This window comes from Chrysochloris asiatica, unplaced genomic scaffold, assembly GCF_000296735.1.
Source record: "Chrysochloris asiatica unplaced genomic scaffold, ChrAsi1.0 scaffold00143, whole genome shotgun sequence".
Classification (NCBI taxonomy): Eukaryota; Metazoa; Chordata; class Mammalia; order Afrosoricida; family Chrysochloridae; genus Chrysochloris; species Chrysochloris asiatica.
The window spans coordinates 6,156,004-6,183,681 of NW_006408661.1; the positions used below are offsets into that span (position 1 = coordinate 6,156,004).

Consider the following 27,678-nt stretch of genomic DNA (forward strand, 5'->3'; position numbering starts at 1 on the left):
CTGACTCTTCTTGTGTAATATAGAGAAACAAAGAGTCCTCCAAAGGCTTAAGGGGGGATATATAACAGCAAAACAACACCAGTCAGGTAAAAAAAAAAAAAGAAAGAAAGAAAAAACAGCACCAACAAAAACAAAGACTGAATACTGCAGTCTCTAATTACAGAAAAGGGAGAGGAGGGAGAGAAGAAAAAGAGGGAAAAAAATCTGTAGCTTTATATAAGTATGTCTTTAATGTCCTAAGTTCCTGCCTTCAAAGCTGCCTGAGAGATTTTTCCTTTAAACTCTCTTTCAGACACTCTCCTCTTTCCCGTGATAAAAAATAGAGCAAAAGGAAACAGATCAGCACCTCCGCTTAGGCTGAGTATCTGTGCGCATTTGTGGCAAAAGAACCCACCAGCGGTGAGGGTGGGGGGTGGCAACTCGGCTCAGGCTCTCCCTCTCTTCACCACAATGGAGGTGGGCAAACAGTGAGCGCGCCAATTACCAGATACCAAAGAAAAAAGAAATTCAGAACAAAGCAAAACTGACAAAGTATATTGTCCACCTTTGTCCTAAGGTTCCCATGGCGTTTTTCCGTGGTGTTTCTGCGTCCCCTGTTTCGTCCTGCCGCTTGATCTCACCCAGGATGTTGGCTCAGGCCTCCGAGCCCGGCCCGGCAGATTCAAAAGTATGCGATTTTTTATTTCAGCTCCAAACTCCACAAGCTATAAGCCTTCAAACCTTTAAAATACTCCTATCTCTGTGGTTCCGAGTTTTGGAGCTCTGCCTTGATCTTCTTTGCCTGGTATTCTGTGCTATTGCTGATGGTGACCTTCACTGCACCTCCACCCTAGCCGCCATCAAGCCCCACCTCTTGGGAATAGTTTTAAGAACTTCCAATGCAAGATACACTTTAGGTGACAGTGGGCTAAAGCACTGGACGGCAGGGTTGGTCGGTTTGAACTACAAGGTTGGAGGTTCAAATTCACCAGCCACTATGAGTCAGAATAAACTCGACAAGTCGCTATGAGTCAGAATCGACTCTATGGCACTTAACAACAACATCAATCACATAGCTTTATAGGAGCCCTGGTGTGGTGCTATAGGATAAGCACTAGACTGCTAACTATGAGGTCATTGGTTCAAACCCACCAGCTGCTCCTTAGAAACCTTGGAAACAGGGTCACTATGAGTTGAAATTGACTCTGTGGCACTCAACAACAACATCAATAAAATTTTATATGTAAAAATACTTTGAGAGCTTATCTTGGACATTCAAAACAATATTTTAGATTTAATTTGGTGTCAGTCTGCTGTGAAATGAGATAGGATGTAGGCAAACAGAAATACTCTTTGATGTGAATGGTGAGGTGTGGCTATTATACTTCCAAGTTTATTAAGATTTTAATATGTTGTTAAGTGCCATCGAGTTGGATCCAACTCATAGTGCCCTTATAGGATTTTTGAGAATAGGCTAGTGAGTTTGAACTGCTGACCTTGTGGTTCAAATCAACCTTGTGTCCAGTGCTTATATCCTACATGATGTTTTTAAGTGCCATGGAGTTGGTTTCTACCCATAGCAACCCTGTATAGGGTTTCCTAGGAGTGGCTGGTGAACTTGAACCACCAACCTTGTGGTTCAAACCAACTTTGCAGTGCAGTGCATTAACCCACAGCACCATAATGGACCCATATTTTAAGAATCTGAATGATTCAGCAAGAGAACCCTGCATTGGAAGATCCACTGATGATAATTACAGTTACCTGTAATTTTATTAAATTGGCCAGGGCTCATTAATCATTGTTTTACTGTAGGGGAATTGGGATAAGATACTTTCATTTGGAGCCCTGGTAGTGTAGTGGATTACGAGCTGGTCTGCTAACCACAAGGTCAGTATTTCAAATCTACCTGCTGTTCCTCCAGAGAAATAATAGGCATTCTGCTATCATAAAGATTTACAACCTCAGAAACCCTATATAGATAGGTTCTCTATGAGTAGATTCGTCAACACTTAACAACAATCAACCTTTTCAGTTTTGATGAGTCAGCACTTTCTCACTGAAAGTAACCTAAGCCTGTTGCGTTGAGAGCACTTACAATAGTGATTTTAAATCTTCTTCAATATTTATAAAGTGCTTTTAAGATAATTGCTTTCATATATAGCATGAAGGAAGGACATCCAGCATTTTAGCTGCATTGCAGTTACAGCATATGATAAATGGTCACATTTAATGTAGAAAATTGCTAATGACTCAGTTTGCAAATTGGCTTTAGGATTTTACAAACATACTGGCTAACCCCCATGGTTTTTACCAGTTTTTGCCAGACACAGAGATAATGTGCCATATAGAAATAGTTCTATTCATAACATTGTACCATATCAATTTGAGTAATCTGCTTCAGTTTATGTAACTCAGTGAATTAATGATTTGAATGACTTTATAGTTGTTGATGGAGTCCTGGTGTGGCACTGTGGGTTAATATGCCAGACTGTAAAGCCATTTGAACTGCAAGGTCGATGGTTCAAGCTTACCAGCTGCTTCTTGGAAACCCTATACAGGGTTGCTATGGGTCAGAATCAACTCGATGGCACTTAAAAACAACAATAGTTGTTTTATGCTATTTTTCTCTCTTATACTTCACTTTCTTTGCTTTTGCTATATCTTATCTCTTCAGTTGGATGTTGAGGGGATTGATGGCATAGAATTTCATAGTAGAAACATTTAAGATAAAAAAAGTTTTTTGTTTATTTTTGGAAACGTAAACACATGTACATATACAAATGACATAAGGCATACTATTTACCTTCAAAGAGCCTTTGAATTTAATGTATTTTTCTCAATTTAAGGTTACCATTAAGAATATTGAGAGAGAACTCATTTGCCCAGCATGCAAGGAGCTGTTTACCCACCCGTTGATTCTCCCTTGTCAACATAGTATCTGTCATAAATGCGTGAAAGAGCTTTTATTAAATTTTGATGAGACCTTCAACGACATGGGATCAGACAACTCCAATCAGAGCAGTCCTCAACTTCGGCTCCAACCCACTAGCGTGGATAAACCTGACAGAAGTAACAGACCAGGTATGTGGTAAAACCTTGGGGCTGGGGAAGCTTAGGTAACTCAGTGATAACTATAGGAAGAAAATTAATTTTATTATTTTGTGGTGGGTTCTTGCCAGATGAATAAATTACAGACTATAGTTATTAAGGTTTCCTCTCCACCCCTGCAACAAATATTCCTTTTAAAATGTCATAGTGAACTCTTGTCTTTTGATATATACTTAAATATTGTGCTAAGCCCATTATCAACCACATGCATATTTTGGGGGGCTGTTCTGAGCCTGGGATAAAATAGCTGACTGCTAAAGTACTTGCTGGATTCTTGGTGTGGTATTGTCAGATAAGCCCTGGAGGAGGACTGTTAACCACAAACCCTATACAGGGTTGCTATGATTTAATCCATAGCCAATATTTAAAATGTTTCCTGTTGGGATATTGTCTTCTGGACAACTATTGGTCAGGAGTTTCTTGATGATCTGGTCAATTTCTTCTTTTGTTAATCGTTTGTTCAGATTTTCTACTTCAGTTTGGGTAAGTTTAGGTAGGTCGTGTTTTTCTAGAAATGTATCCATCTCATCCAAAGTTTCAAATTTGTTGGAGTACAGCTCTATGTAGTATTCTGTTATTATCTTTTTGATTTCGTTTGGTCCTGTTGTGACTTCACCTATGTGGTTTCTAATGTGATTGATTTGTGTCCTTTCCCTCTTTTCTTTAGTTAGTTTTGCCAATGGTTTGTCAATTTTATTAATCCTTTCAAAGAACTAGTTTCTTGTTCTGTTAATTCTTTCTATAGTTTTTCGGTTTTCAATCTCATTTATTTCTGCCCTTATCGTTATTATTTCCCTTCTTTTGGTGACTGTAGTTTCCCTCTGCTGGTCTGCTTTTAGTCGTTAAAGGTGCTGTGTTAATGTGTTGATTTGGGCTCTTTCCTCTTTTTGGATGTGTGCATTTATGTCAATAAGTTGACCTCTCAAGACTGCTTTTGCTGTGTCCCAAAGATTTTGGTATGTTGTGTTTTCATTCTCATTTGTTTCTAGGAACTTTGTGAATTCACGTTTAATTTCTTCTTTTACCCAGTCGCTTTTCAGCAGGGTATTGTTCAGTTTCCATGTATTCGACTTTATTGATTTGACCTTCTTATTATTGATTTCAAGTCTTATAGCGTTATGGTCTGAGAAAATGCTCTGTAGAATTTTGATTGTTGTGATTATGGAGGCTTGCTTTGTGGCCTAACACATGGTCAATTCTGGAAAATGTTCCATGCACACTGGAGAAGAATGTGTATTGTGCTGTTGTTGGATAGAATGCTCTGTATATACCTAAGAGGACAGGTTGATTGATTGTGTTGTTAAATTCCTCTGTGGCATTATCGAGTTTCTTTCTGGTTATTCTATCCCTTTTTGAGAGTGGTGTGTTGAAATCTGGATTTATCTCTTTTTTTCTTCAATTCCATTAAGGTTGCTTCATGTATCTTGGTGCTCTTTCGTTGGGAGCGTATATATTTATAATGGTTATGTTGACTTGCTCAATTGACCCTTTGATCATGAGATAGTGTCCTTCTTTGTCTCTTATGGTGGTTTTTATCTTAAAGTCTACTTTGTCGGAGATTAGTATCGTGACTCCTGCTTGTTTACTGCTGGTGTTGGCTTGGTAAATTTTTTTCCATCCTTTGACTCTTAGTCTGTTTTTGTCTTTGTGTGTAAGGTGTGTCTCTTGGAGGCAGCATATTGGTGGATCTTGTTTTTTATCTATTCTGCCACTCTTTGTCTCTTCACTGGTTCATTCAATCCATTGACATTCAATGTAATTTTCGATAAGTATGAGTTGATTACTCATTATGTCATTATGTTACTTTTTTGGCGGTGTTGTTTGTTCTTTGGTTCTGCTTTCCTTCTTGCATTGGGTTTGTGTTTCTTTAGTTGATTCTGGTCAGTTTCTTCCTAGTTTCTTTGTTTGCTTATTTGGTTTGGGAATTCATTTTCATGATATGTTGTGGGGGTGTTAAATTTCTTTGGGGTTACCTTGTAGTCTACTAGTTTTTCTCTACATTTAGGATACTCCATTGCAACCTGTAATTTACCTGGCATCTCCACCACCTGGGCTTCTGTTGCTGCGTTTGTCCCTTCTTTGACGTTGATATATTTATGTCCTTCAGTTGATCTCTGGGTTCTCTTGAGTTTGTTGTTGTAGTCTCGTTCCGTTCTGGACTCTGCTTTCTGTTGACTGTGTTCCAGGTAGTGTTGCCATACCTGTCAATCTGTTTGTCATATGTTCTTGTTGGTTCTCCATCCCCAGAACTCCCTTTAGGATGCTTTGAAGTGCTGGGTTGATTTTGATAAATTCCCTCAGATTCTGTTTATCCTGGAATGTTTTGATCATGCCATCATATTTGATTGATAGTTTTGCTGAATAGACGATTCTTGGTTGACAGTTTTTTTCCTGCAGAGTTTTGTATTTGTCTCCCCATTGCCTTCTTGCCTGCATAGTTTATTCTGAATAGTCAGAGTTTAATCTAATTTGTTTGCCTTTATAAGTTATATTTCTTTTCTCCCTGGCCGCTTTTAGTATTCTTTCCTTGTCTTTGGTTTTGGAGAGCTTATTATATGTCTTGGAGACTTCCTTTTGGGGTTTATCCTTCCTGGGGTACATTGGGCTTCTTGAATGTTTATCTTCTCATCTTTCAAGATGTTAGGGAAGTTTTCTTCCAGAAGCTCTTTAACTAATCTCCTCTGTGGACTTCTTTGATTCTTCTTGTTCTGGATTGCCAATAATTCTTACATTATTCCTCTTCATGTTATCCAGCATGAATCTTAGATTGTCTTCAGATTGTTTTATCCTTTTAGCTGTTTGCTGTTCTATCTTGGCAGTATTGAGAGATTTGTCTTCCAGTTCGCTAGTTTTGGCTTCCATCTCTTCTAGTCTGCTCCTTTCCCCTTTCAGGCTATTGTCTATTTCTGATATCTTATTATTGATCACCTGGACAGCTTTTTGCAGGTTTGGAATTGTTTCCAGTGCTGTTTCAATCTTATTAGATTGTTCCTGCAGTACTTTCCTTACTTCTTTCTTATTTTCCTCGACCCCTTTTCAGAGTATTTGAATTTGTTTCCATATCATTCTTCTGAATTCCCTCTCAGGCAAATCCAGAACCCGCTCTTCCTCCTCTAAAAAACCTTTGTCTGTCTCCAGCTCATTTGTATCTGCTGCTCTCTTCTGCTTTTGGACGTGTTTCGATAATGTTAATTGTTTCTTGTTGGGCATGATTATTCTTATTTTATTATAATTATTATTGATATGACCAGGACAATAGGCGTCTCCTATTGTCTGTATTGAGTATTAGGTGTGCTTAGGTCTTGTCTACGTGGAGGCCATGGCGGGTGGGGTCAGCACTCCCGGAGCGGCAGGGGTGGGGACGCGCAGTTCCAGGGGGCAGTGCGATGGGGGAGTGCTGTTCAATCAGGTATGGTGGAGGCTGCTCGGTGGGCGGGTGGAGTCCGCGTCTGATGAAGTCAGAAAGTCGCCATATTTCTCCTTCTCTCTGTATCCTGGGTAAACTGATTTTCTTGCCTACCACACATGCTGAGATTCCACGCTAGGGTAGAGAACCTGCTTTTTTCTTTTTTTTTTTGTCTCCTGTGACTTTGTTTGCTCAAGATTCCCCTTTACTAGAAGCACCGTTTTCCATATGGGCTGGCTCCAGCCCTGCCCTCAAAACTCTACAGGGGTTGGGTCAGCCACTGCCCGCAGTGGTGGGCGAGAAAGTTCAAAATGTCAGAAATTCCTCCATAGTGTGATTTTTTAAAAAAGCGAGTTCAGGAGGTTGAAGCCCTAAGTTTTATGATGGTTGGAAGGTTCTGGGTTGGTTACAGGACGGTTTCCTTTGTGAGGTCCCCCTCCCTTGTCCCCAAAGCTCCCCTTACCCATGTCATCTTTCCATAGTGGGGAACCGGAAGTCCTGGACAACTATTGAAGGCTTAATGTAGGTCAGAATTTGAGATCACTGGAAATACAGAAAATAAGGGACAAACCTTAGTAAGGAAATCAGAGGTTGAAATAGATGTCAAGATGTAAGGATTTGGTTAGAAACCCCAGATATTGGTCTTAGGTACAGCCTTAGTTTGGAAGAGAGTACTTGGGTAGTTCTAAGTATCAGACTTTAGGGCTTTAATTCTATCCAATTTGAGTTTTTAGATTTTTCAGTTTCTTCCTCTTAATGGTAGTATCTATCTTAAGTTGCATTTCAGAGAATGTAGTCTTTTGGGCCCTATCATGTGGAGTTGACTTGAATGGAATTTTGTCCATCTGTTTTATCAGAGAGTGGGTAAGAGAAGATCTGCTTCAAGTATGATATTAAATATAGTTTTTAAATGATAGTCACTAATTGCTGGAAGACATTTTGTGTGTATAAAACTTCTATGAACATAAAAGACAAGACATGTTAGGTAAGCTCTAGAAGTTCAGGGAGCCTGAAGGCAGAGAGGGTTATGCTCATTGTGAGGTCATCACTTTGATGTTTCCCAGCCTGCTGGGAATATGTCACACTGAGGAGAGGAAGAAGGATAGTAAATAGGTTGAACTCACCTGACAACATACAATGTGTTACTCTACTGATAGATTTTAATTGGCTAATTGTGATCCCTTACTTGATTAACTAAGAAAGATTCATTTTTTTGTAGGCAAATACTCAGCACAAGCATTTAGGTGAAATTTTAGTTATTATTTCGATTTTTATACTGTATTTTAAGGAGTTCTTGTAGCGTAATGGTTACGATTTGGGCTGCGAACCACACGTTCAGCAGTTCAAAACTACCAGCTGTTCCGCGGGTAAAGATTTACAGCCTCAGAAACCCTGTACAGGGTCGCTATGAGTAGGAACTGACTCCATGGCACAAAGCCACCACCACCATATTATATTTTATGAAAATAATGCCCTGTATGTGTGGGTATGTTGTTTATGTGGGTGCATATTTGCATCACATATAGTAAGTAAGCTGAATTCATGTACATATGACCTCATATGTATTTTATGTAATCTTTTAATCTGAAGATTTAGTCAATGTTTCTGTCATGATTCATGTGAAGTAGTAATGACATATAGTTAACACTTTGTTTTCAGGAAATTACCTAGCGCAATACTCTGTGGATAGAGGCACAATAAATACTTGTTGAATGGATGTACCTCTGCTTTAAGAGCAGGTCATAATGACTTACGTTCAATATTGGTAGCATATTTTTCAGAATGAGATACAGCATTACGCCATACTTAATACTGTTTAAATCAGAAAGAGGCTTGCTAAGGTCTTCCTCCTGAATGCCACATTTTAAGAACTCTACTAAATTGGATCATGTCCAAAGGGATGAAGTTACAATGGTAAAGAGTTTGAATCTTTTACAAGAAGAGCCATACAGGAAATAAGACTGTTTAGCTTGCACTTAGTATATGGTGGCTGTCTTGTGGAAAAGGAATGCAATCAGTATCTTCATAACAAAGGTTCCAGATAAATGAGTAGATGAAATAGGAAGGCAGATCTCAACTTGGCACAGGAAAAACAAAACGAGTAAATGGTGTTCCTTGTTAGATCAGATCCACGTCACTGGAAGTGTTTAAATCAGGGGTCAATGCTGCAAGAACCAAACAGGTCACATACATTAATGAAGCAGGTCCGAGGCATTATAAATACAGGACCCACTTCCATTTTATTTTTTTAATATAGACAAAAAAGATGTCATTTTCATATTAACTTCTATTAGAAAACCAACAGTCTCAGTGTCAGCGGCCAACTGACACTCAGCCTCCCTGTGGAGCGTGGTTGGGGATTGTGGAGAATAGAATGGATGCCTTGTCTAAAAGGGGCAGTAGTTCCTTGGCACCAGCAAATTTTTATCATGTGGAGTTTTATCATTTATTTTTTCATGAAAGTGATTTTTATGTGATGTCTAGTTTTTAAATGTTGGTTGTTAATTTGAATTATTTGAAAACACTGTATCAGGTCAACATAGTACAGGGTAGCCAAAATGTGTATTTGGCTCTGATCTATTCAGTTTTTGGATCAGCAGTGATTGCATTGTTTTAAAACAATAAATGAGTGTCCACCTATTGCAAATATTGTAAAGGGACAAGCTGCTTTGGGTGGTAGATTGGGCTAATTGTTCTGTCACCTGCCAGATCTTCTCCAGTACTAAAGTTCTGAGCTTTATTGAATGGCCAGTTGCCTTCATTTATTCAACAAATATTTGAGTGCCCACTGGTTACCAGAATGCTGGTAACTATTAGTTACTAAATGCTGAAGAGGAGCAAACAGGATAGACCTGTCTGTCCTTTTTAAAAAGTTAGCATATAGAACACTTGCAACACACAGTCCCTTATTAAGCTGAATACACACACAGCAAAGATAGCACATACAGATAGAATGCATAAAGGATGTAAATGCTCCAAATATAATAATCATTCATGGATTTTTTATATCAAAGAAATATAAATTTCAGTATTGCCCATCTTCTCATGAGTACCAGTTTAAACTATCTTCAGATAGTTTAAACTGTATTGATTGGCTATTTGTCTATAATTTGTTCTTTGAATCAGTTTCAAGATAAATTCATGGGTAAGTACATTTTCTTTTTTTTTTCTGACAGGTTTCTTTCTTTTTAAAATTAGGCATGATTGAGAAAGACATGAGAAATGATATTATGAGAGTTTTTGGTGTGGGATTAATATAATTCAAAAAATTAGGTTTGCTATTGTTTTAATAATGGAATTCATTAAATCTGGACTGTGTAGTATAGTAAACACTAGCCACATTGGCAGTTAATATCTGTGGCTATTCTAAATTGAGATGCTATGTATTATAAATATGCTAATTTTGAATATGTTGAATAAAAGTTTCTAGTACTTTTTAACATATATTTACATTTTTTATATATTTTGGGATAAATGAAGTTATTAAAAAATTCACTTGTTTCTAAAGTGGCTACCAGAAAACATTTTAAATTATATGTAGCTTGCACTATTAAGTAACATTGCATTAAACATTTGACAGATTTTTTTAAATAAAAAGGAGAGTAAGATTTGTGTGTATAACACAATAAATTCACACTAACTGCCAATAAGTAAAATAATCCTATTATTATATACTTTTGATCAGATATATGCATTCCCCCATTTCTTATTGACAGAGATAGCTTTTGTAATATTTATTTACAGTGTTGAGTTAGAGCAATGAAAAGTTAAATAAAAGATGCTTGCTTTTCATTTGTATTTGTCAAAAGTATGACTGCTTAAAAGTAAAAATCTATCGGACGAAGTGTAGGTTTCTTAAGTGCTACACCAAAAATGATTAATTCTGAACTCTGATGAGATGGCTTGAAAAATATTTTATATTGGTTACTTTATAGATACCAAATATGACAGAAAAACTCTTTTTTTAAACTATTAATTCAATAATTATATTATGTACAAGACACAGTATGGCTTTATTATTTGTTAACAAGTTGTGAATCTTCTCTTTGCATTTAAATTCTAAATCCAGCTTTCTGTTCATTGTTCACAGCATCACAACGGAGATCTTTGGGGTGGAGAGGTAGAAAATGCTTTATTGCTTGTGTGGCCGCAGGCAATTTAGTATTAGATTTATATTAAATAACCCCTGATTTAGCTAAGATTCTTAAACATCAGTGGTCAAGTCTTCAATATTATATAGAAAATAAACAAATTGGTATGAAAAGACTTAAAGGTCAACAGGACTAAATTTCAATGTGAGTTCTGCATTTTCAAGGAGAGCACTGATTTTCAGTGCTTGTATTTTATCAAGACTCATGACAAGATATTTTTGAAGAAAATGAAATACTCTTTTGTTTTTCTAAATGTAGAGTATCCTAAAAATCCTTTACATTTACTTAGAGGAACAAGACATACATTAAAGTCATATTGCTGCCTTGAAGTAGGGAAGTTTTAAATAAGCTAGCACTTTGTTTCGTATTTTAAAACTTTATTAAGGTATTAACAAATAGTTTTATAATTAATAATTACTTGTTTTATGTATATTGTGTCCATGTTGTTAATGTTTTACAATATTTCAGGTCAGAGTTTTAACATTGAGGTCTTACCCAATTTTGGGTAAATAATGTACACTGTTGTTTGTTTGTTTTTTAAGACTTTCTAAAAGTATTTGATTCTTTGCCAAATATGGGAGAACCTATCTGATTTTTAAAATATGAGAAGTTTTAATCCAGTTGACCTTTAAAGTAAAATTGAATTGACTTTTTTTGTAAAGTATTGGTGATACACCCTGTCTTTTTATTTGAGAATAATAAACACTTGAAATGTTATCCCTTTTCTGCCTTCCTCATTTACTCCTTCCCTTGATTATAAAATCTAGCCACTTCTAAGAGCCACACGTAATCCTTTCTCTTACAAATATTAGAGAGTCTCTGAAAATTTTAACTGTAGGTATTAGTTGAAGGTGTGGGAGCTCTTTGCTTAAAAAAATATTAGCCATTTTTCATTTCATAGCTAAGAAAAATGTTTGCAGATTGAAGATAACTCATAGGCATCAAGTGGCAAAAATGTGCAAAAAGAAACTAAAGTGGCATCATAAGAAATTTAACAGCTCGTTGCCGCATACTAAGAAGTTCAAATGAACATCCAATGTGGGAAGAGACAGTTCAATAACTGGCCAGGTGTCAGCACTGTAGAAGTTGTTTGCAGTTAGAATATGATAGAAGATGCAACTGTTACGGATTTGGAAACTGTTATGAATTGATTTTAATCCCTTTGTTTTGAAATACCTTATTTTCTTTTTGATCTTTTAATAAGCATGACTAAAAATACATTTTAGAGGGTTAAGATTTTGCAGTAAGTTGACTTGAGATTGTTTTTGTGTCTTCATTTTAAATTATATCATAATTTATGTTTATTTGTTTAATTTGTTTTGAAATTAAGCTATGTGAGGGAAAGAACCAATTCTACAAGGTGGCAGTATTCAAATATTATTGGCTCTGCAAACTTGAATTGATATATAAAATTTTCATTGCTTAGTTTACAGTATTTTTATCTTTCCAAGCCATCATTATGATTATTTTTCATTATATCATGCTTTACAGCAGCATTATCCAAAATACTTTTTTCTGTAATGGAAACACTGAATCTTACACTGTCCAATATGGTAGCCACTAGCTCCTAGTGTGGCGCTGTGGGATAATGTGCCAGACTGCAATGCCATTTGAACTGCAAGGTTGGCAGTTGAAGCTCACCAGCTGCTCCTTGGAAACCCTATACAGGGTTGCTATGGGTCGGAATAGACTCGATGGCACTTAACAGCACAACAGTTAGATTTGGCTCTTGGGAATTTGAAATGTGTTTAGTGTGACCAAGCAACTGAATTTTTAATTTATTTTATTCAATTAAATTTAAATAGCGACATCCGGTTAAAGTGCTATATAGCACATCTGTAGAGAATAAAAAGCAGACTGTATTTTATTCTTAGTTTTATCTTTGGGTTTACTTCCCAGAATATCCTCTTAGGTGTGCCTTGTTTTCTTTATTGCCCTGAACATAGAGCAGTGGTAAAAAATAAGACAGATGAAATAAGATCTCCGTTCCTCAGCGTTCATTGGAAAGATTACTTTTAAACTCTGTTTAGAAAAATAGCCAAGTATCTATTTGAATAAATTATGTGAAAAATTCCTCATGTATCTTGGTTCAATATTCTGTCTAATTGAAAGTCAGTCTGATGCTTTACACCTTATATTTTGATTGTAAATGAAAAAAAAGTTCAGAGGTTTACAGAAAAGGGATGAAATGGCTTTTTGAAATTTCTGAACATGAAGACCAAAATCTGGGTGTCACCATTGTATATGTTTGAGCATGATTTCATTGTCATGATTTTTTTTTTTTTGTATCTGTTAGTTAATTGATTACAACCTTCAATTCTTAAATCAATAATAACCCATTCTTTAAACACTGAGAATAATTATGTATTCATTTTTTTTCTGTCATCTTGTTCACTTGTTGAAGCATGCAATTAAATGTGAATTTCCATTCGTTTAAACTTGACCACTGCATTATATCACTTCCAGAATTGTTTGGCTTGTGTTTTCACTAAATGAAGTTTTCATTGGCATGTGTTTTAAACTAGCTTTGCTGCTGTTTTCATTATGTGCCTGCTGTGGTGTGAGACGTTGGACTGATACTGCATGCTTTAAAAATTATTATGGAAATGTATTTCAGATAGTATTTTTACATTTTTATTCAATGGCTTTTTTGGTATGCATTAGTATTTAAAAATACAAAGGCTCAAAATACCTAGGTGAAACTAGTAAAAATATTCTGCATGCTGCATAAGTAGCTTGCAGGGCACATAACTATTTAGCATGCTATAAAGTCACTGTCAATGAGCAGTACTATGGGCTGAATGATGAAGTTTACCTGTAGTGCAATCATGCCAGACATCTTTTATACGCTTGTGAGTGATGATAGTGGTGTGCAAAGGCAATAGTAATATGGTATTTAAAGGTCTTTTCTAAATGTGATGTACTGAATTTAACCATTCGTCTTTGGTAATTGATACATAATAGATAAAAGAAGGCAGTAAAAGAAGAAGCTTTCTTTGTATTTATTTTGTGGGCAACCAAGACTATATAGTGTAAGAACAGATTTGTAAATGAGAGGAAGGAATATGGCACACATGTGTCCGTTCAAGTGGACAACCTGGATTCCTATGCACCAAGTGCAAGGTTTGTCATTCCTTCGTTTCTTGATGTGGTAAAATCAGGCTGATAATACTGAACAGAGGTATGTGTGTATATGTGTATTTGAAATTATTTGTAATACTCTTGGATAACTTTTGGCTTACTGAATTAAATAATCTTAATGATTCTTTTTTTTCAGGTCAGAAGAAGATACTAAATGGTTGGTCCTTCTTAAAATCACTAAATTCTAGGTCTATGAATGAGTCTCCCATTCTTCTCTAAGCTGTGCTCCATTTTTGTCTACGGAATTTCCCCAGATAAAATAGTACTACAATGGGAAACCTAATATATGCAGTGGTTCTTAATTTTGTGTCACATATCACTTTGAGAAATCAATGAAAGCTACAGATTATATAGCCAAAAAATAGGCTTATGTGTATAAGATGTACATTTTTATCCACAATTTATTATATTTCACAAATTTCCCTGGAGCTAATCTGTGGTCCAGATTTAGGACCCCTGGTCTGCTCTTTTATGTATCACCTTACTTCCTAGCAATTAGCTAAGACTGTGTTCATTTAAATAGCAACTAACATTCCTATGGATAGGTTTTACATAAAAATAACTATAAATGTTACATAATTTCAAGAGATCTTGACACTCTGTAGTATTGTATTGTGTATTTCTTCTACATAGTTATAGTTGGCTTGATATGGTTTTTATATGGGATTTACTATATAATATTTTCCTTTTCTCTTTGATTTAATAACTTGGGCTTGTCTTTTATATACCAAGAGAAATTCAGTGAAAAATACTTTTAAAAGGTATTTTTAGAATACAGACTAATTCAGATAAGGCCACTTTGGGTGTTACATTTCTGGAACATATGAGGGAGATTTAAAAAGTTCATTGAAAAATTCCATTACCTTTTAATGCCAGTTGTCCATGAATTTTCTGAAACCCTATCACATATGTCTTTCTAAAAGTTGACTCTTGTTTTCTTCATTCTATTTATTTTTCTTACTGAAGTAACTAAACATGGACTTAATAATTACACAGGCTGGAAGCGCAACTCATTGACCCCGAGGACAACTACTTTTCCTTGCCCCGGCTGTGAGCATGATGTGGATCTTGGAGAACGAGGAATCAATGGTCTGTTTAGAAATTTCACTTTGGAAACTATTGTAGAAAGATATCGGCAGGCAGCAAGGGCAGCCACAGCCATTATGTGTGACCTTTGCAAACCACCACCTCAAGAATCCACAAAAAGTTGCATGGACTGTAGTGCAAGCTACTGCAATGAATGCTTCAAAATTTATCATCCTTGGGGTACTGTAAAAGCTCAGCATGAGTATGTGGGCCCAACTACTAATTTTAGACCCAAGGTAAGTGAAGTTTTTATTGTTAGAATACTAAACTTCATGTTATCAAAAAAGTTATGAGGCTATGCAAATAATTGGCACAACCATCCTTTCTGTAGCAATCTACTAAGTTGTGTTTGATAATTCATTGCAATGACCATTCAGAACTCAGACACCATACTCACAGTTAGAGGAATTATTAGAGAAGTTAGCAGGCTACAATTCAGGGTCAGAAATGCTTAAGGCACAGTTCTTTTCAGTCAGGGCAGCCTCTCCTCAGTCATGCCAAAAGGTAGGCATCTCTCTGCTTCTGTAATGTTACAAAGCTCTTTGTAGGATGCTGATCAATGCCCAAAGGACACACTACTCTACTAGATGCTGTAGCCCAAAGACTTTAGCTCCTTGGGTCAGCAAACCTCGCTCCACAATTAGTGCAAATAAGTCTCCACAATTAGTGCAAATAAGTCTCCTGACCAAAGGCACTGAGCTTTACTTGGTCCATGGGCCAGGAAATCTACTGCTTTGTTTCAAGCTCTCTGGGCCAGAAAGTCCACTGCTTTGCATGGTTCTGCTGCTGCTGCTCATCTCCTCTTTTGGCGTCATAGCTTTCTGTGCCTGAGTCAAGTAAGTTAAATGCACAGTATTTCAGGCTCAAAGAATTCCCTCCACTCCTGGTTCTTGATGGTAGTGAGATACCCATTCCTGTTTTTGAGATGGCTCATTTTATATCCTTGTTAGAGTTCCAAGTTTTCACAATTAACTCTGTTAACCATCTCTCACAATTGAATCATATAATCCATCAGCATCTTATTCAGACCCATCTTTACAAAGTCTATGGCTAGAACAGACATTCACAGCAGTCTAGAACTTGATAATAAGAGAGAAGTTAACTTTAAAAGCAGGTACAAAAATTTAGTTCTCATTATTGGAGTAACAGTATGGGACTAAACACTCTACAGCTTAGAGGATAATATTATGGTATCACTCTATTATAAGTCAATGTTGTTGTTAAGTACTGTAGAGTCGATTGCGACCCATAGTGACCCTGTATAGGGTTTCCAGGGAGTGACTGGTGAGCTTGAACCGCCAACCTTGTGATTCAAATGACTTTGCAGTCCAGCACGTTAACCCACAGTGCCACATCAGGGCAGAATATTATAAATTAATGATAATTCTGAATACTAACAAAAAGGTTATGTCAGCTTGAAATGGTTACAGTTAAAAAGCTTTTGTGCTTTAATGTCATAAACTCATAATTATCTGAATGATTTCATTGGGGAGATTATTTTTCTGATATTTCAATTACTTAAAATTGTACTATAAATATATAAGAGTAATTCCAGCCTGATATTTTGAATCCTGGGATATAACGATCATATAAAATAACCATCTGAAGTTAAATTTACATTCCTCAAACATTCTGAATAATTTTCCTTTTAATATCCAAAAAAACTTTATGTATTTTAGATGTCTGCTTTATGTTGTGATTGATTTATATAGATATCAAAAAGTTATTTATTCTTTTAATTAAAATTCCTATTCCTCAAAACTTAGTAACTTTTGTGAATATTAAAATCTATATGCTTTCTTAAGTATAAACCTTTTCATTTATAATAGAAACCAGAAAACAGTATCCTCAAAATTCTCTTGAAACTATGAACTGAATATTTCTTACATCATTTCAAAATAGCATATAGGGCTTTCTGTTATGGAGTCCTGGTATGGCACTGTGGGTAAATGCACCAGACTACAAAGCAGTTTGAACTGCAAGGTTGGTTGTTCAAGTTTACCAGCTGCTTGTCGAAAACCCTATACAGGGTTGCTATGGGTCGGAACCAACTTGATAGCACTTAACAACAACAATAATGCAGGGCTTTTTGTTAGATTAAAAGAAAAACATTACCTTCCACATTTAAGTCATTCTTAATGTTATTGCAGTATGGCACTAGAGTCATTGAATAATTTTCTGATTTTCTTTTATGTTACTCATTTTAAGGTTTTACACTTTGAAAATTTTATAACTTCATGGGTTTTAATATATTCTTGAATGATTAATATGATTTCATTAGGAAAGAATTTTGAATTATATTAGACTTTTATACCAGTTAAGAATTTCGCTAAATTTTGAGAATAAATTGCAAAGCCTCATTCTTAACATTTGCAAATATAATAAAAGATCGAGGACAACCAATGATATGTAGCTAGGCTATATTGAGAAAAAATGTGGTTGTATTCCTTCAAGCACTTAATGTTTAGTATTGTGAAAAGGATGCTCCTTATTCAGTAAAATCTTTTTCTGATTTTGAGTTGTTTTCGAGCATTAGTTGCAGAAAACCAAAATTTAAACTGTATTTTAAATGGAATGGCTTTGAGAATGTAGTAACTTGAGCCTGCTGAAAAACTGAATTCTTTTCCAATAATTTCTCTCTCCTGAGTTTCTGCATTGATATTAGGACTTTTCACAATGAACTTCTTTTGTTACCATCTATCAGACCGGTTTACAGTTGCTTAAAATTTAAAATCATGGACAAGAACTTTTTAGGTTTATTAATATGTTTGTTTAAAGGTCCTTCCCTTCCAGATGAAAATAGTTATTTTGCATAAAATTTCAAATGTGCTGATCATTGCAATTAACAGAGAAAATGATAAGGTAAAAACCTAATTTAAAAAAAGGCAGAGTTCTCAATTTGGTCAAGATCTGTGCAGTTAATATAGAAAATTCAAACATATCTGGGAGTGCATCATAAAGACTAACTTAGGGATGGTGAGACTGAGTTCTCATAAGTTGTTTGTTTGGGTACCTGCTAAGATTAAGAATTGCTTAGGCAGGATTACCTTTCTGGCTTGGTTCATCATTAACACTTGAATCTGATCAGAAGACAATTTTTACCTTGAACAACAATTGTTAGTATGGGACAGGACCAGGTAATTTGTGCATAGGGCTGCTATGAATTGAAACCGACTCGATGGCACCAAGTTTAGGAGAAATAACATCTAAATATTAAATGGACAATTGATTCCTAAAATTGAAAAATAGTAATTCTTACACATAATTACTTGTGATCCTGTCAAAAAGCTGTATTTTCTTTTCACATTTTAGTTTAGCCTAAATGGGTTTATTTAGTGAGTTTTATAAAGCAAATCTTTGTGTTTTAGGATTTCATCAGACTACTTGAAGGCTTTTGAGTGCCATGTAACTTGTGAAGACCTTTAAACACATTTTATTCTTTGCTCAACAGATCTTAATGTGCCCCGAACATGAGACAGAGAGAATAAACATGTACTGTGAGTTATGTAGGAGGCCTGTTTGTCATCTCTGTAAGTTGGGTGGAACTCATTCCAGTCACCGTGTAACCACCATGAGCACTGCCTACAAAACCTTAAAGGTAAGACTTATATTTGGAATAAAATGTTGATTCTTTATAACCTTGTGCCTTTAACTTTTTTTTTTAAACCATGGTTTATAGTGTGGTCTGTTTTTTGGAAATGAATTAACAATGTGAAGTCTTAATTAATAATCTTACAGTATTGTTGTTGTTAAGTGCTGTCAAGTCAGTTCTGACTCATAGCGACCCTGTATAGGGTTTCCACCAAGGAGCGGCTAGTGGGTTTGAACCAACAACCTTGTGGTTAGCAGTTCAGTGCTAATCCTACAGTTGCCACACCAGGACTCTCTACCAATATTAAAATGCTCATATTTTTAACCAGACAGTTTTTAGTTATACAGTATAGTCATGCCCAGTATATGTGTTAAAGCCTATAATAAACTAGTTAACATCCATATGTTTATGCTGTTGCAAGTACTGTCGAGTCAATTCTAACCCATAGCTACCCTGTATAGGATTTCCAAGGAACGACTGGTGAGCTTGAACTGCTAACCTTGCAGTTCAACACGACTTTTTAGTCTAGTGCATTAACCCACAGCACCACACCACATAAGAAAGACCAATTAATATGACTATTACTCAAATTTATGCAACAATCCCTAATGTCAAATAAGAAGAAATTGAAGATTTTTACCAACTTCTGCAGTCTGAAACTGATCAAACATGCACTCAAAACTGAGTGCAACAGTTGAAAACAAAGAAGAATCAGTAATTGGAAAATATGCCCTTATTGATAGAAATGACTCTGGAGATCACATAATACAATTTTGCAAGCCCAGTGACTTATTCCTTGGAAATACCTTTTTCCAACAACTTAAATGGCAACTATACATGAGGACCACAACAAAAGGAATATATAGAAATCAAATCAACTTCACCTGTGGGAATACTCCATGGAGAGGTTCAATATCAGTTTAGAATAAGACAAGGGGCTGACTGTGAAACAGACCTACCATCAACTGTACTTATAAAAGTTAAAGTTAAATCTGAAGAAAATTAAAACAAGTCCATGAAAGCTAATATACGACCCTGAGTATATCCCATTTAAATTTAGACCATCTCATTAAAATATTTGACACATTGAACACTAATACCCAAAGACTGTATGAGTTGTGGGATGACATCAAAGACATCATGCATGGAGAAAGCAAAAAGTCATTCAAAGGAGAAGAAAGAAAAGACCATGAATGAATGTCAGAAGAGACTCTGAAACTTGCTTTTGAACTTAGAGTAGCTAAAGTGAAAGGAAGGAATGATGATATAAAATAGCTGACCAGAAGTGTGCAAAGACTTAAAGTCAGAAAACCAAAAGGGAAGGACAGGCTCATTTTCAGGATCTGAAGAAAAAATTTATGCCTTGAATTGTAATGTTGAAGCATTCTATGGGCAAAATACTGAATAGCACAGTAAGCATCAGAAGAAGATATAAGGAATACACAGAATCACTGTATTGCAGTAAATGATCAAACCAAATGGGTAGAGTGCTGTGGGAAGGATGGTTGCTGTCAGATTTGGTAGAGAAAGTAGAAGGCTGGAGACATGTCTTGAATGGATCAAGAACTGATGATGTTGAAGGAAGAAGTCCAAATTGCAGTGAAGGCATTGGTGAAATTCCTATAACTGGAAATATCAACTGAGATTTTTTAGCAAACAAATGCAGCGCTGGAAGAGCTCACTCATTTATGCTAAGATATTTGAAAACTAGCTCGCCATCTGAAAGAGATCAAGATTTGTGCCCCTTCCAAAGAAAGGTGATCCAGTAGAATGCATAAATTAATGAATGGTTTCATTATCACATGCAAGTAAAATTTTGCTGAAGATAATTCAGAAATGGTTGTAGCAGTATGTCTGCAGGTAACTTCCAGAAATTCAAACCAGAATCCTAAGAGGGCATGGAATAAGGAATATTGTTACTGGTAGCAGAAAGATTTTGACAGAAAGCAGAGAATGCAAGAAAGATATTTACCTGTGTGTATTGATGAGGTTTCATGTATTTTGAAGTTACATTATTAACTGTAACTTGTCCTCATGCATTGATTCCTGTCTCCGCACCCCACCCCCCACCCCCCTTTTTAAAGTGTTTATTGTGAATTATGTGATAGTTTATATGGGAGAACATTAGCTTTACATTTATGCTATAGTATATCATTTCATTGCCATGATTACAATCCCCTCCATGCATCATCATCAAAGAACCACCCCACAAGCCTGCCCCTTGGTTGTTAGCACACAGCCTCTCTCCCTTGCTGAGTCCAGAGTCCCCAGCTGCTCCATCTCTCCCAGCCACTCCATCTCTCCACATCATTGTTGCTGCCTCCAACTCTGGGGTCACTGCTTCTCTGGGTAGGGTCCAGCACTCTGCTTTTCTCCCTTGATGGTCCCAGTGACCTCCGCTCTGCAAAGTCAACCACTCCCCTCCTTTTGCTGCAAAACGTTTACCTTTACATTTCAAACCCTCACAGTCATTCCTGATAGCAATTGTTCACTATTGAACCACAAGAGTCTTATCCTTACCTCCTTTCATCAGCCCCGTCCAGACAGATTGGATACCACTCAGTGGAGATTCTACCTTCCTCCATACCTTCTGGATCTAGGCTCCCTCTTGAATGCTTGTAAAAGCCAGTCACTTCCTGCCTTTGTATAGCTCCCCCCTCACGCCATTTTGGGTAGCCAGTGTCTAAGTTGCCAATCCTTGTCTACCCTGTGTACCGAAGGGGTGGGAATCTTTCTTCTAGTTGAGTTCTGATCATCCAGCCATTGAAGCCAGGTCAAGTGGGTATATCTGCAAGTGTGTGTGTTCTTGTGCATCTTCCCTCACTTCTTATCAGTGGGACACTTTACTCTCCACTCTAGTCCTCTGTGGCTATGTCACTGTCTCTGGGCCCAGGAGTCCCCAGGTCTTGTCATACTGCTGGCTAACCAGGTCTCCACCTGGGTTCACAGGAGTCTATTGAACGTGGTTGGGCTTAGCAATGAAACTATTTCATTGCTGTTTTTCCCTCACATCCCCTTATCGGTGACCAATGAATGTGGTTACCAGTCATACCACATGCTTGGTTGTATATTCCCCTTGAGTCTTAGTCTTGGAAAGGGGTTTGTCCTGGGGACCAGCCCACTCGCCTTGATGGCTCTTGGGTAAGCAACTTGCTGCCATTATTGTTTTTGATTTTTCCTGTCGGTCTTTCTTTCAAGAAGTAGCTTCTGTTCTTCTAGCCGCTTCTGTCCCCATTTTTTATAGAAGAAATTTCATTTATCACTATTAGTATTCTTTGTCCTAACATATACTTTGACTATATTTATATACCTAGTCCAGCTCATTTTTTATTAGTAATAGCATGGTATATATTTTTTCCTTCTTTTAGTTTTGTACCAACTTGTACTTTACCTTAGTGTGTCTTGTTTTTTTTGGGGGGGTGGGGGTTGGGGTAGAGGCATTCAGTTGTGGTTTGGCTGAAAGTTTAAGTTTAGTTTCCCAGTCAACATTCCCCATACATATTTTGTTTCGTAATATAAATTACAATCCTCACAATGTATTAACTTCCCATTTCCTGCCCGAATTCTCTTTCCATTCACCCATCTCTCCTGCTCCTTGCCTTATGAACTTTGTTTTTAAGCAAATGCTGTCCTTTTGGTCTTGTACGGTTGAGTGTTCTGAAGAGCACATTCCTGAGATGATTTTGTTCTGTTATAGGCTTGTTGTTTGGCTAAAAGGTGATTTCTGGGAACAGGTTCAGTTCCAGTTTTGAAGGATATCTAACAGCAATATTCTCAGGAGAGTGATTCTACCTGTCTCTCTCAGGCCAGTCTGGTAGAATTTTGTTTGTCCAGAGGAGTTGGCGGTTAATTCTCCTGGTCTCAGGCTAGTGGAGTCTGTGATTTCTGTGATCCATTTAGCCCTTTGTGCTGATTGTTTCTTTGACTTTTTTCTTTCTTCTTTGCTCTGTACGTATATAGTTGTATCTTACATGGTTGCTGTTGAGCTTTTAAGTTCCTAGCCACTACTCACCAACATAGGATTGTAGAACATTACTGGACTGTGTGCTATGCCAGCTGACCTAGATGTATGCCCCTAGTACTCTTTCATTTATGTGGATCACTTTTAGTTTCTTGCAGCAGTGTTTTGTGATTTTCTTTGTATAAGTCTTTTACATCCTGGTTATATTTATTCCTAAGTATTTCATCTTTGGGTTGCAGTTATAAATGGTATGGCTTTCTTGATTTCCTTTTCAGAATTCTCTTTGTTAATGTTGCGGAATCCAGGTAACTTTTGTCTTGGACCTTGTCAGTATCTTGGAACCTGCCACTTTGCTAACTCCTTCTTTAATTGCAATAGCTGTCTTGTAGGATCCCTGGGATTTTCTATATGTAGGATCATAATGAGCCCTGGTGTGGTGCTGTAGAATAAGCACTGGACTGGTAGCTGCAAGATCTACAGATCAAACCCATCAGCTGATCTCCAGAACCCTTTACAGAGTCATTATGAGTCAGAATGGACTTTGTGGCACACAACAGCTACAACAGGATCATACCATCTGCAGATAGGGATAGTTTTGCTTCTTCCTTACTAATTTGAATGCCTTTATGCCCTTTCTTATCTTACTGCTCTGTATAATATTGTTTAGTTCTTGTTAAGGGTAATGCTTTTTGTCTTTCTGCATTGAGAATAATGTTGACTGTTGGTTTTGGATGTATACCCTTAGTTATGTTCAGGAATTATCCTTCTCTTCCTATTTTGCTAAGAGTTTTTAATCAGGAATTAGTGTTAGATTTTTATGAATGCCTTTTCTGCATTGTTGTTGTTGCTATGTACTGTCAAGAAGGTTCCGACCCATAGCAATCCTGTATAGGGTTTTCAAGAAGCAGCTTCAAGAAGCTTTAAATGCCAACCTTGCAGTTCAAATGGCTTTGCAGTCTGGTGCATTAACCCACAGTGCCACACCAGGACTCCCACTTTTTTGCATAGATCGGTATAATTATGTTTTTCTTTTCCTTTGTTTTATTTGTGGTGGGATTACATTTATTTTCTAATGTTGGACAATCCTTTCATGATATGTTATTTATATGATATCAGATTATGTTAGCTAGGAATTTGTTGAGGACTTTTCCATCTGTATTTATATGGGATGTTGGTTTATGGAATCCTAGTGTGGCACTGTAGGATAAGCACTGGACCACAAAATTGTTTTGAAGCACAAGGTTGGTGGGTCAAATCCACCAGCTACTCCTCAGAAACCCTATACAGGATCACTGTGAGGCAAAACTGACTGGATGGAACTTAACAACAACAGCATTGGCCTATAGTTTTCCTTTTTTTATTGTTTCTTTGCCTGGCTTTGGTTCCATGGTTATACGTGCTTCATAGAATGGATTTGGGAGTATTTCATCTTTTTGTAGAATAATTTTTCTATTAGAATTGGTGTTAGATCTTCTTTAATGGTAGAATTTTTTAGTGAAGTTGTCTGGACCACGAATTTGTTTTTCAGATTGTTAAAATGACCTGTTCATTTTCTTCTTTTGCTGTGGGTCTGATCAAATTTTCTGTCTCAGTCTGTATTAGTTTAGGTAGGTACTGGGTTTCTATGTTTATAAAATTTTTGCATTTCTGTTGGATTATCAAATTATTTGGAGTGTGCTTCATAGTATTCTGTTATCCTTTTTATTTTATTTGATTCTGTTGTAATGTCACCCATTTCATTTTTTATATATGTTGTTTGTCTCTTCTCTTTTCCTTTGTTAATTTGACCAGTAGGTTTGTCTATTAGTCCTTTCAAAGAACTAACTTCTAGTCTTGTGAGTTAATATTGTTTTTCTGTTTCATTTATTTCTGCTCAGATCTTTACTATTTCCTTTCTTGTGACTGTGGAGTTTTTTCCTGCCTTTTTTGTACTTGTTGGAGAATGTTGCACATGTACTGGGAAAATGTGTACTTTGATATTATTAGGTGGAATATTCTGTTTATGTCTATGAGAGCAATATGGTTGTGTTTTTCAGATCTTTTGTTTCATTGCTGACTTTTTTCCTAGCTGGTCTGTCCTTCATCAAAACTGTGTGTTGAAGTCTCCTACTATTTTGTTGAGTTGTCTGTTTATCTTTGGATTCTGTTAAAGCTTACAAATGTATTTTCTAACTATCTCATTGGGTGCATAGATATTTTTAGGATTATGTCCTCTTGTTGAACTGACCCTTTAATCAGTATATCATACTCCTCATATTATAGTCTCTTATGCTGGTTATTGCCTTAAAGTATAATTTATCAAAGATTAATATTAATTAGTATTAATCTCCTGTTCTTTTGTCATTTGCTTGCTTGATGTATTTTTCCATCCTTTGATTTTTTTTTTTAATGGTTTATTGTGAATTATGTGATTTTTACATGGGAGAACATTAGCTTTACATTCATCTTATCCTATATTGTTACATTGCCATGGTTACAATCCCCTCCACGCATCATCAGACAACCAATGGGTATACCCTGCAAGCCTGTCCCTCGGTCGTCAGCACACAACCCTTCTCCCTCTCTGGGTCTAGAGTCCCCAGCCACTCCATCTCTCCACATCATCTTCTCTGCCTCCATCTCTGGTGTCACTATTTCTCTGGATAGGGTCCTGCACTCCTTTCTTCTTCCTTAATGGTGAAGAAAATGGAGAAAAATGCATAACAGTTGGAGGAAGACTCATTAACAGCCTGCAGTATGCAGATGATACAACCTTGCTTGCTGAAAGTGAAGAGGACTTAAAATACTGATGAAAATACTGATGTAAAACCCTTCAGCATGGGTTGCATCTCGATGTAAAGAAAACAGAAATCCTTTCAACTGGACCATTAAACAACATCCATATAAGTAGAGAAACAATTGAAGGTGTCAAAGACTTCATTTTGTTTGAAACCTTCATCAACACTCATGAAAACAGCAGTCAACAAATCAAAAAACGTATTGCATTAGGTAAATCTGCTGCACAAGACCTTTTTAAAGTGTTGAAGAGCAAAGATGCCAGTTTGAGGACTAAGATGCACCAGACCCAAGCCATGGTATTTTCAATAATCTCATATGTATTCAAAAGTTGGACAGTGAATAAGAAAGACTGCAGAAGAATGATGCATTTGAGTTATGGTTTTGGAGGAGAATATTGAAAATACCATCGACAGCCAAAAGAACAAACAAATCTGTGTTGGAAGAAGTACAGCCAGAGTGCTCCTTGGAGGCCAGGATGGCCAAACTTCATCTCTCATACTTCAGATATATTATCAGGAGGATTACCAGTCACTTGAGAAGAATATCATACTTGGTAAACTGGAGGGTTGGAAAAAAAGAGGAAGCTCCCCAAAGAGATGGATTGGTACAGTGATGGCAATGATGGGCTCAGGTGTAGCAATGATTGTGAGATTGACTCAGGACCATGCAGTGTTTTGTTCTGTTGTGCATAGGATTGCTATGAGTCAGTACCAACTCGATGGCTCCTATTAACAACAACAGGGGTAGAAACCATATGCTATTTTCTTAAGCCTAGAAAATTGTACAATTGTTTAATGAGTTTCTTGTCTCTCCTCCTCTTATTAATTACTATAATGCTTCTTTGAGGATTGTTTGGTTGTTGTTGTTATTAATGCCCTTGAGTTGGTTCTGACCCATAGTGACCCTGTGTAGAGTTTCTGAGGAGCAGCTAGTGAGCTTGAACAGCTGGTGGTTCAAACCGATGTTGCAGTCCAGCACACTAACCCATACATAGTGCCACAATGGCAACTTGGTTAATAGAGAAATGAAGTGGTTCTCAGCTTGAATACTTATGAAAACATTGAAGTGGGACCTGTTCTTAACTTTAAGGAATCTGGGCTTCTGAGTTCTTTATTAGTTCTCAAGGACTCTGATTCACACCAAAGTTGGAAAACCATTGTTCTAGAGGAAATGCTCTGAGAAATTTTGGATTAAAAAACCCCACTAGCTTCTAGTCAGTTATTGGCGGTATGTTTGAGCTGCAAGGTCAGTGGTTCAAACATACCAGACACTTCTTGGATCTCCTGTTCAGGGCCATTATGAGTAGAAACCGACTTGAGGGTACTTAACAATCACAGAAGTTACTATAGAATTGGGTCCTTTAAAGTATTTAAAACAACTTTCCCCTTGACATAATCCTTGTTTATGTCATTGTAATATTTAACTATTATCCTCAAAGCCTAGTTTTAGTATTTGGAACATTTTTTTTTTTTAAAAAAAAACAAACTATATATATATATATATAAAGATTTTATTATGAATTGAGTGATCACTGACATGGCAGAACATTGGTTTTGCTCTCAACCAATCATATTTTGTTTCACTTGGAATGATTACAATAACCTCCATGTGCCATCAGTTAATAGTATTTGACTCTATTCACACTTTTTTTTTTTTTTCTGGTGTACACAAAAAACACTCAGAAATATATAATCATTTAAAAATCTAAGGGGCACATTTTGCAAGCCAGCCTCCTGGTCACCAGCACACATCCTTTCTCTTTCCATGAGTCTAGAGTCTTCAGCTGCTCTTATCTCTCCATGCCATCACCCCTGCTTGTGTCTGTGTTGTCACCGATTCTCTGGTTAGGATCCCACGTTCCACTCATGCTCTTCCCCTAGTGATGGTCCTTGGGTCCTCTGTTCCTGGAATGTAAGATTAACTACTCCAACCTTTTTGTTACACAACTTCTACCTTTAAATTTGTGACAATCGCAGTTGGTCATGATAACAGTTACTATTGAATCAAAAGAATCCTATCTCCATTTCCTTTGACCACACTCATCTAGATAAGATGAAAACTATTCAGTGGGGAGTCTACCTTCCCCTGCACACTCTGAAGCTCATAAGTCAGCTACTTCATGCCTTTGTTGTTGTTGTTAGGTGCCATCGAGTTGGTACCAACCCACAGTGACCTTATGCACAGTAGAATGAAACACTGCCCGATCCTGGGCCAACCTCACTACTGTTGCCACACTTGAGTCCATTGATGCTACCACTTGGTTAATCCATCTTATTGGGGTCGTCCTCTTTTTCTCTGACCCTCCATCTTACCAAACATAATATCCTTCTCCAGCGACTGGTCCCTACTGACAATATGTCCAAAGTATGAGAAATGAAGTTTGGCCATCTTGGCCTCTAAGGAGCACTCTGGCTGCACTTCCTTCAAAACAGATCTATTGTTTCTTTTGGCAGCCCGTGGTACTTTCAATATT

The 27,678-nt window shown here is 36.7% G+C and overlaps 1 protein-coding gene across 1 annotated transcript in view; it reads left to right on the top strand.

Annotated features, from left to right (window-relative positions):
- The window catches only part of TRIM36 (tripartite motif containing 36), an 80,155-nt gene that overhangs the window by 33,399 nt on the left and 19,078 nt on the right, over window positions 1-27,678 (top strand). Inside the window, exons 2-4 of the mRNA XM_006870536.1 lie at window positions 2,829-3,063; window positions 14,785-15,110; window positions 18,326-18,472. Of these exons, the coding sequence (XP_006870598.1) occupies window positions 2,829-3,063; window positions 14,785-15,110; window positions 18,326-18,472 (708 nt within the window). The remainder of the gene's footprint in view (window positions 1-2,828; window positions 3,064-14,784; window positions 15,111-18,325; window positions 18,473-27,678) is intronic.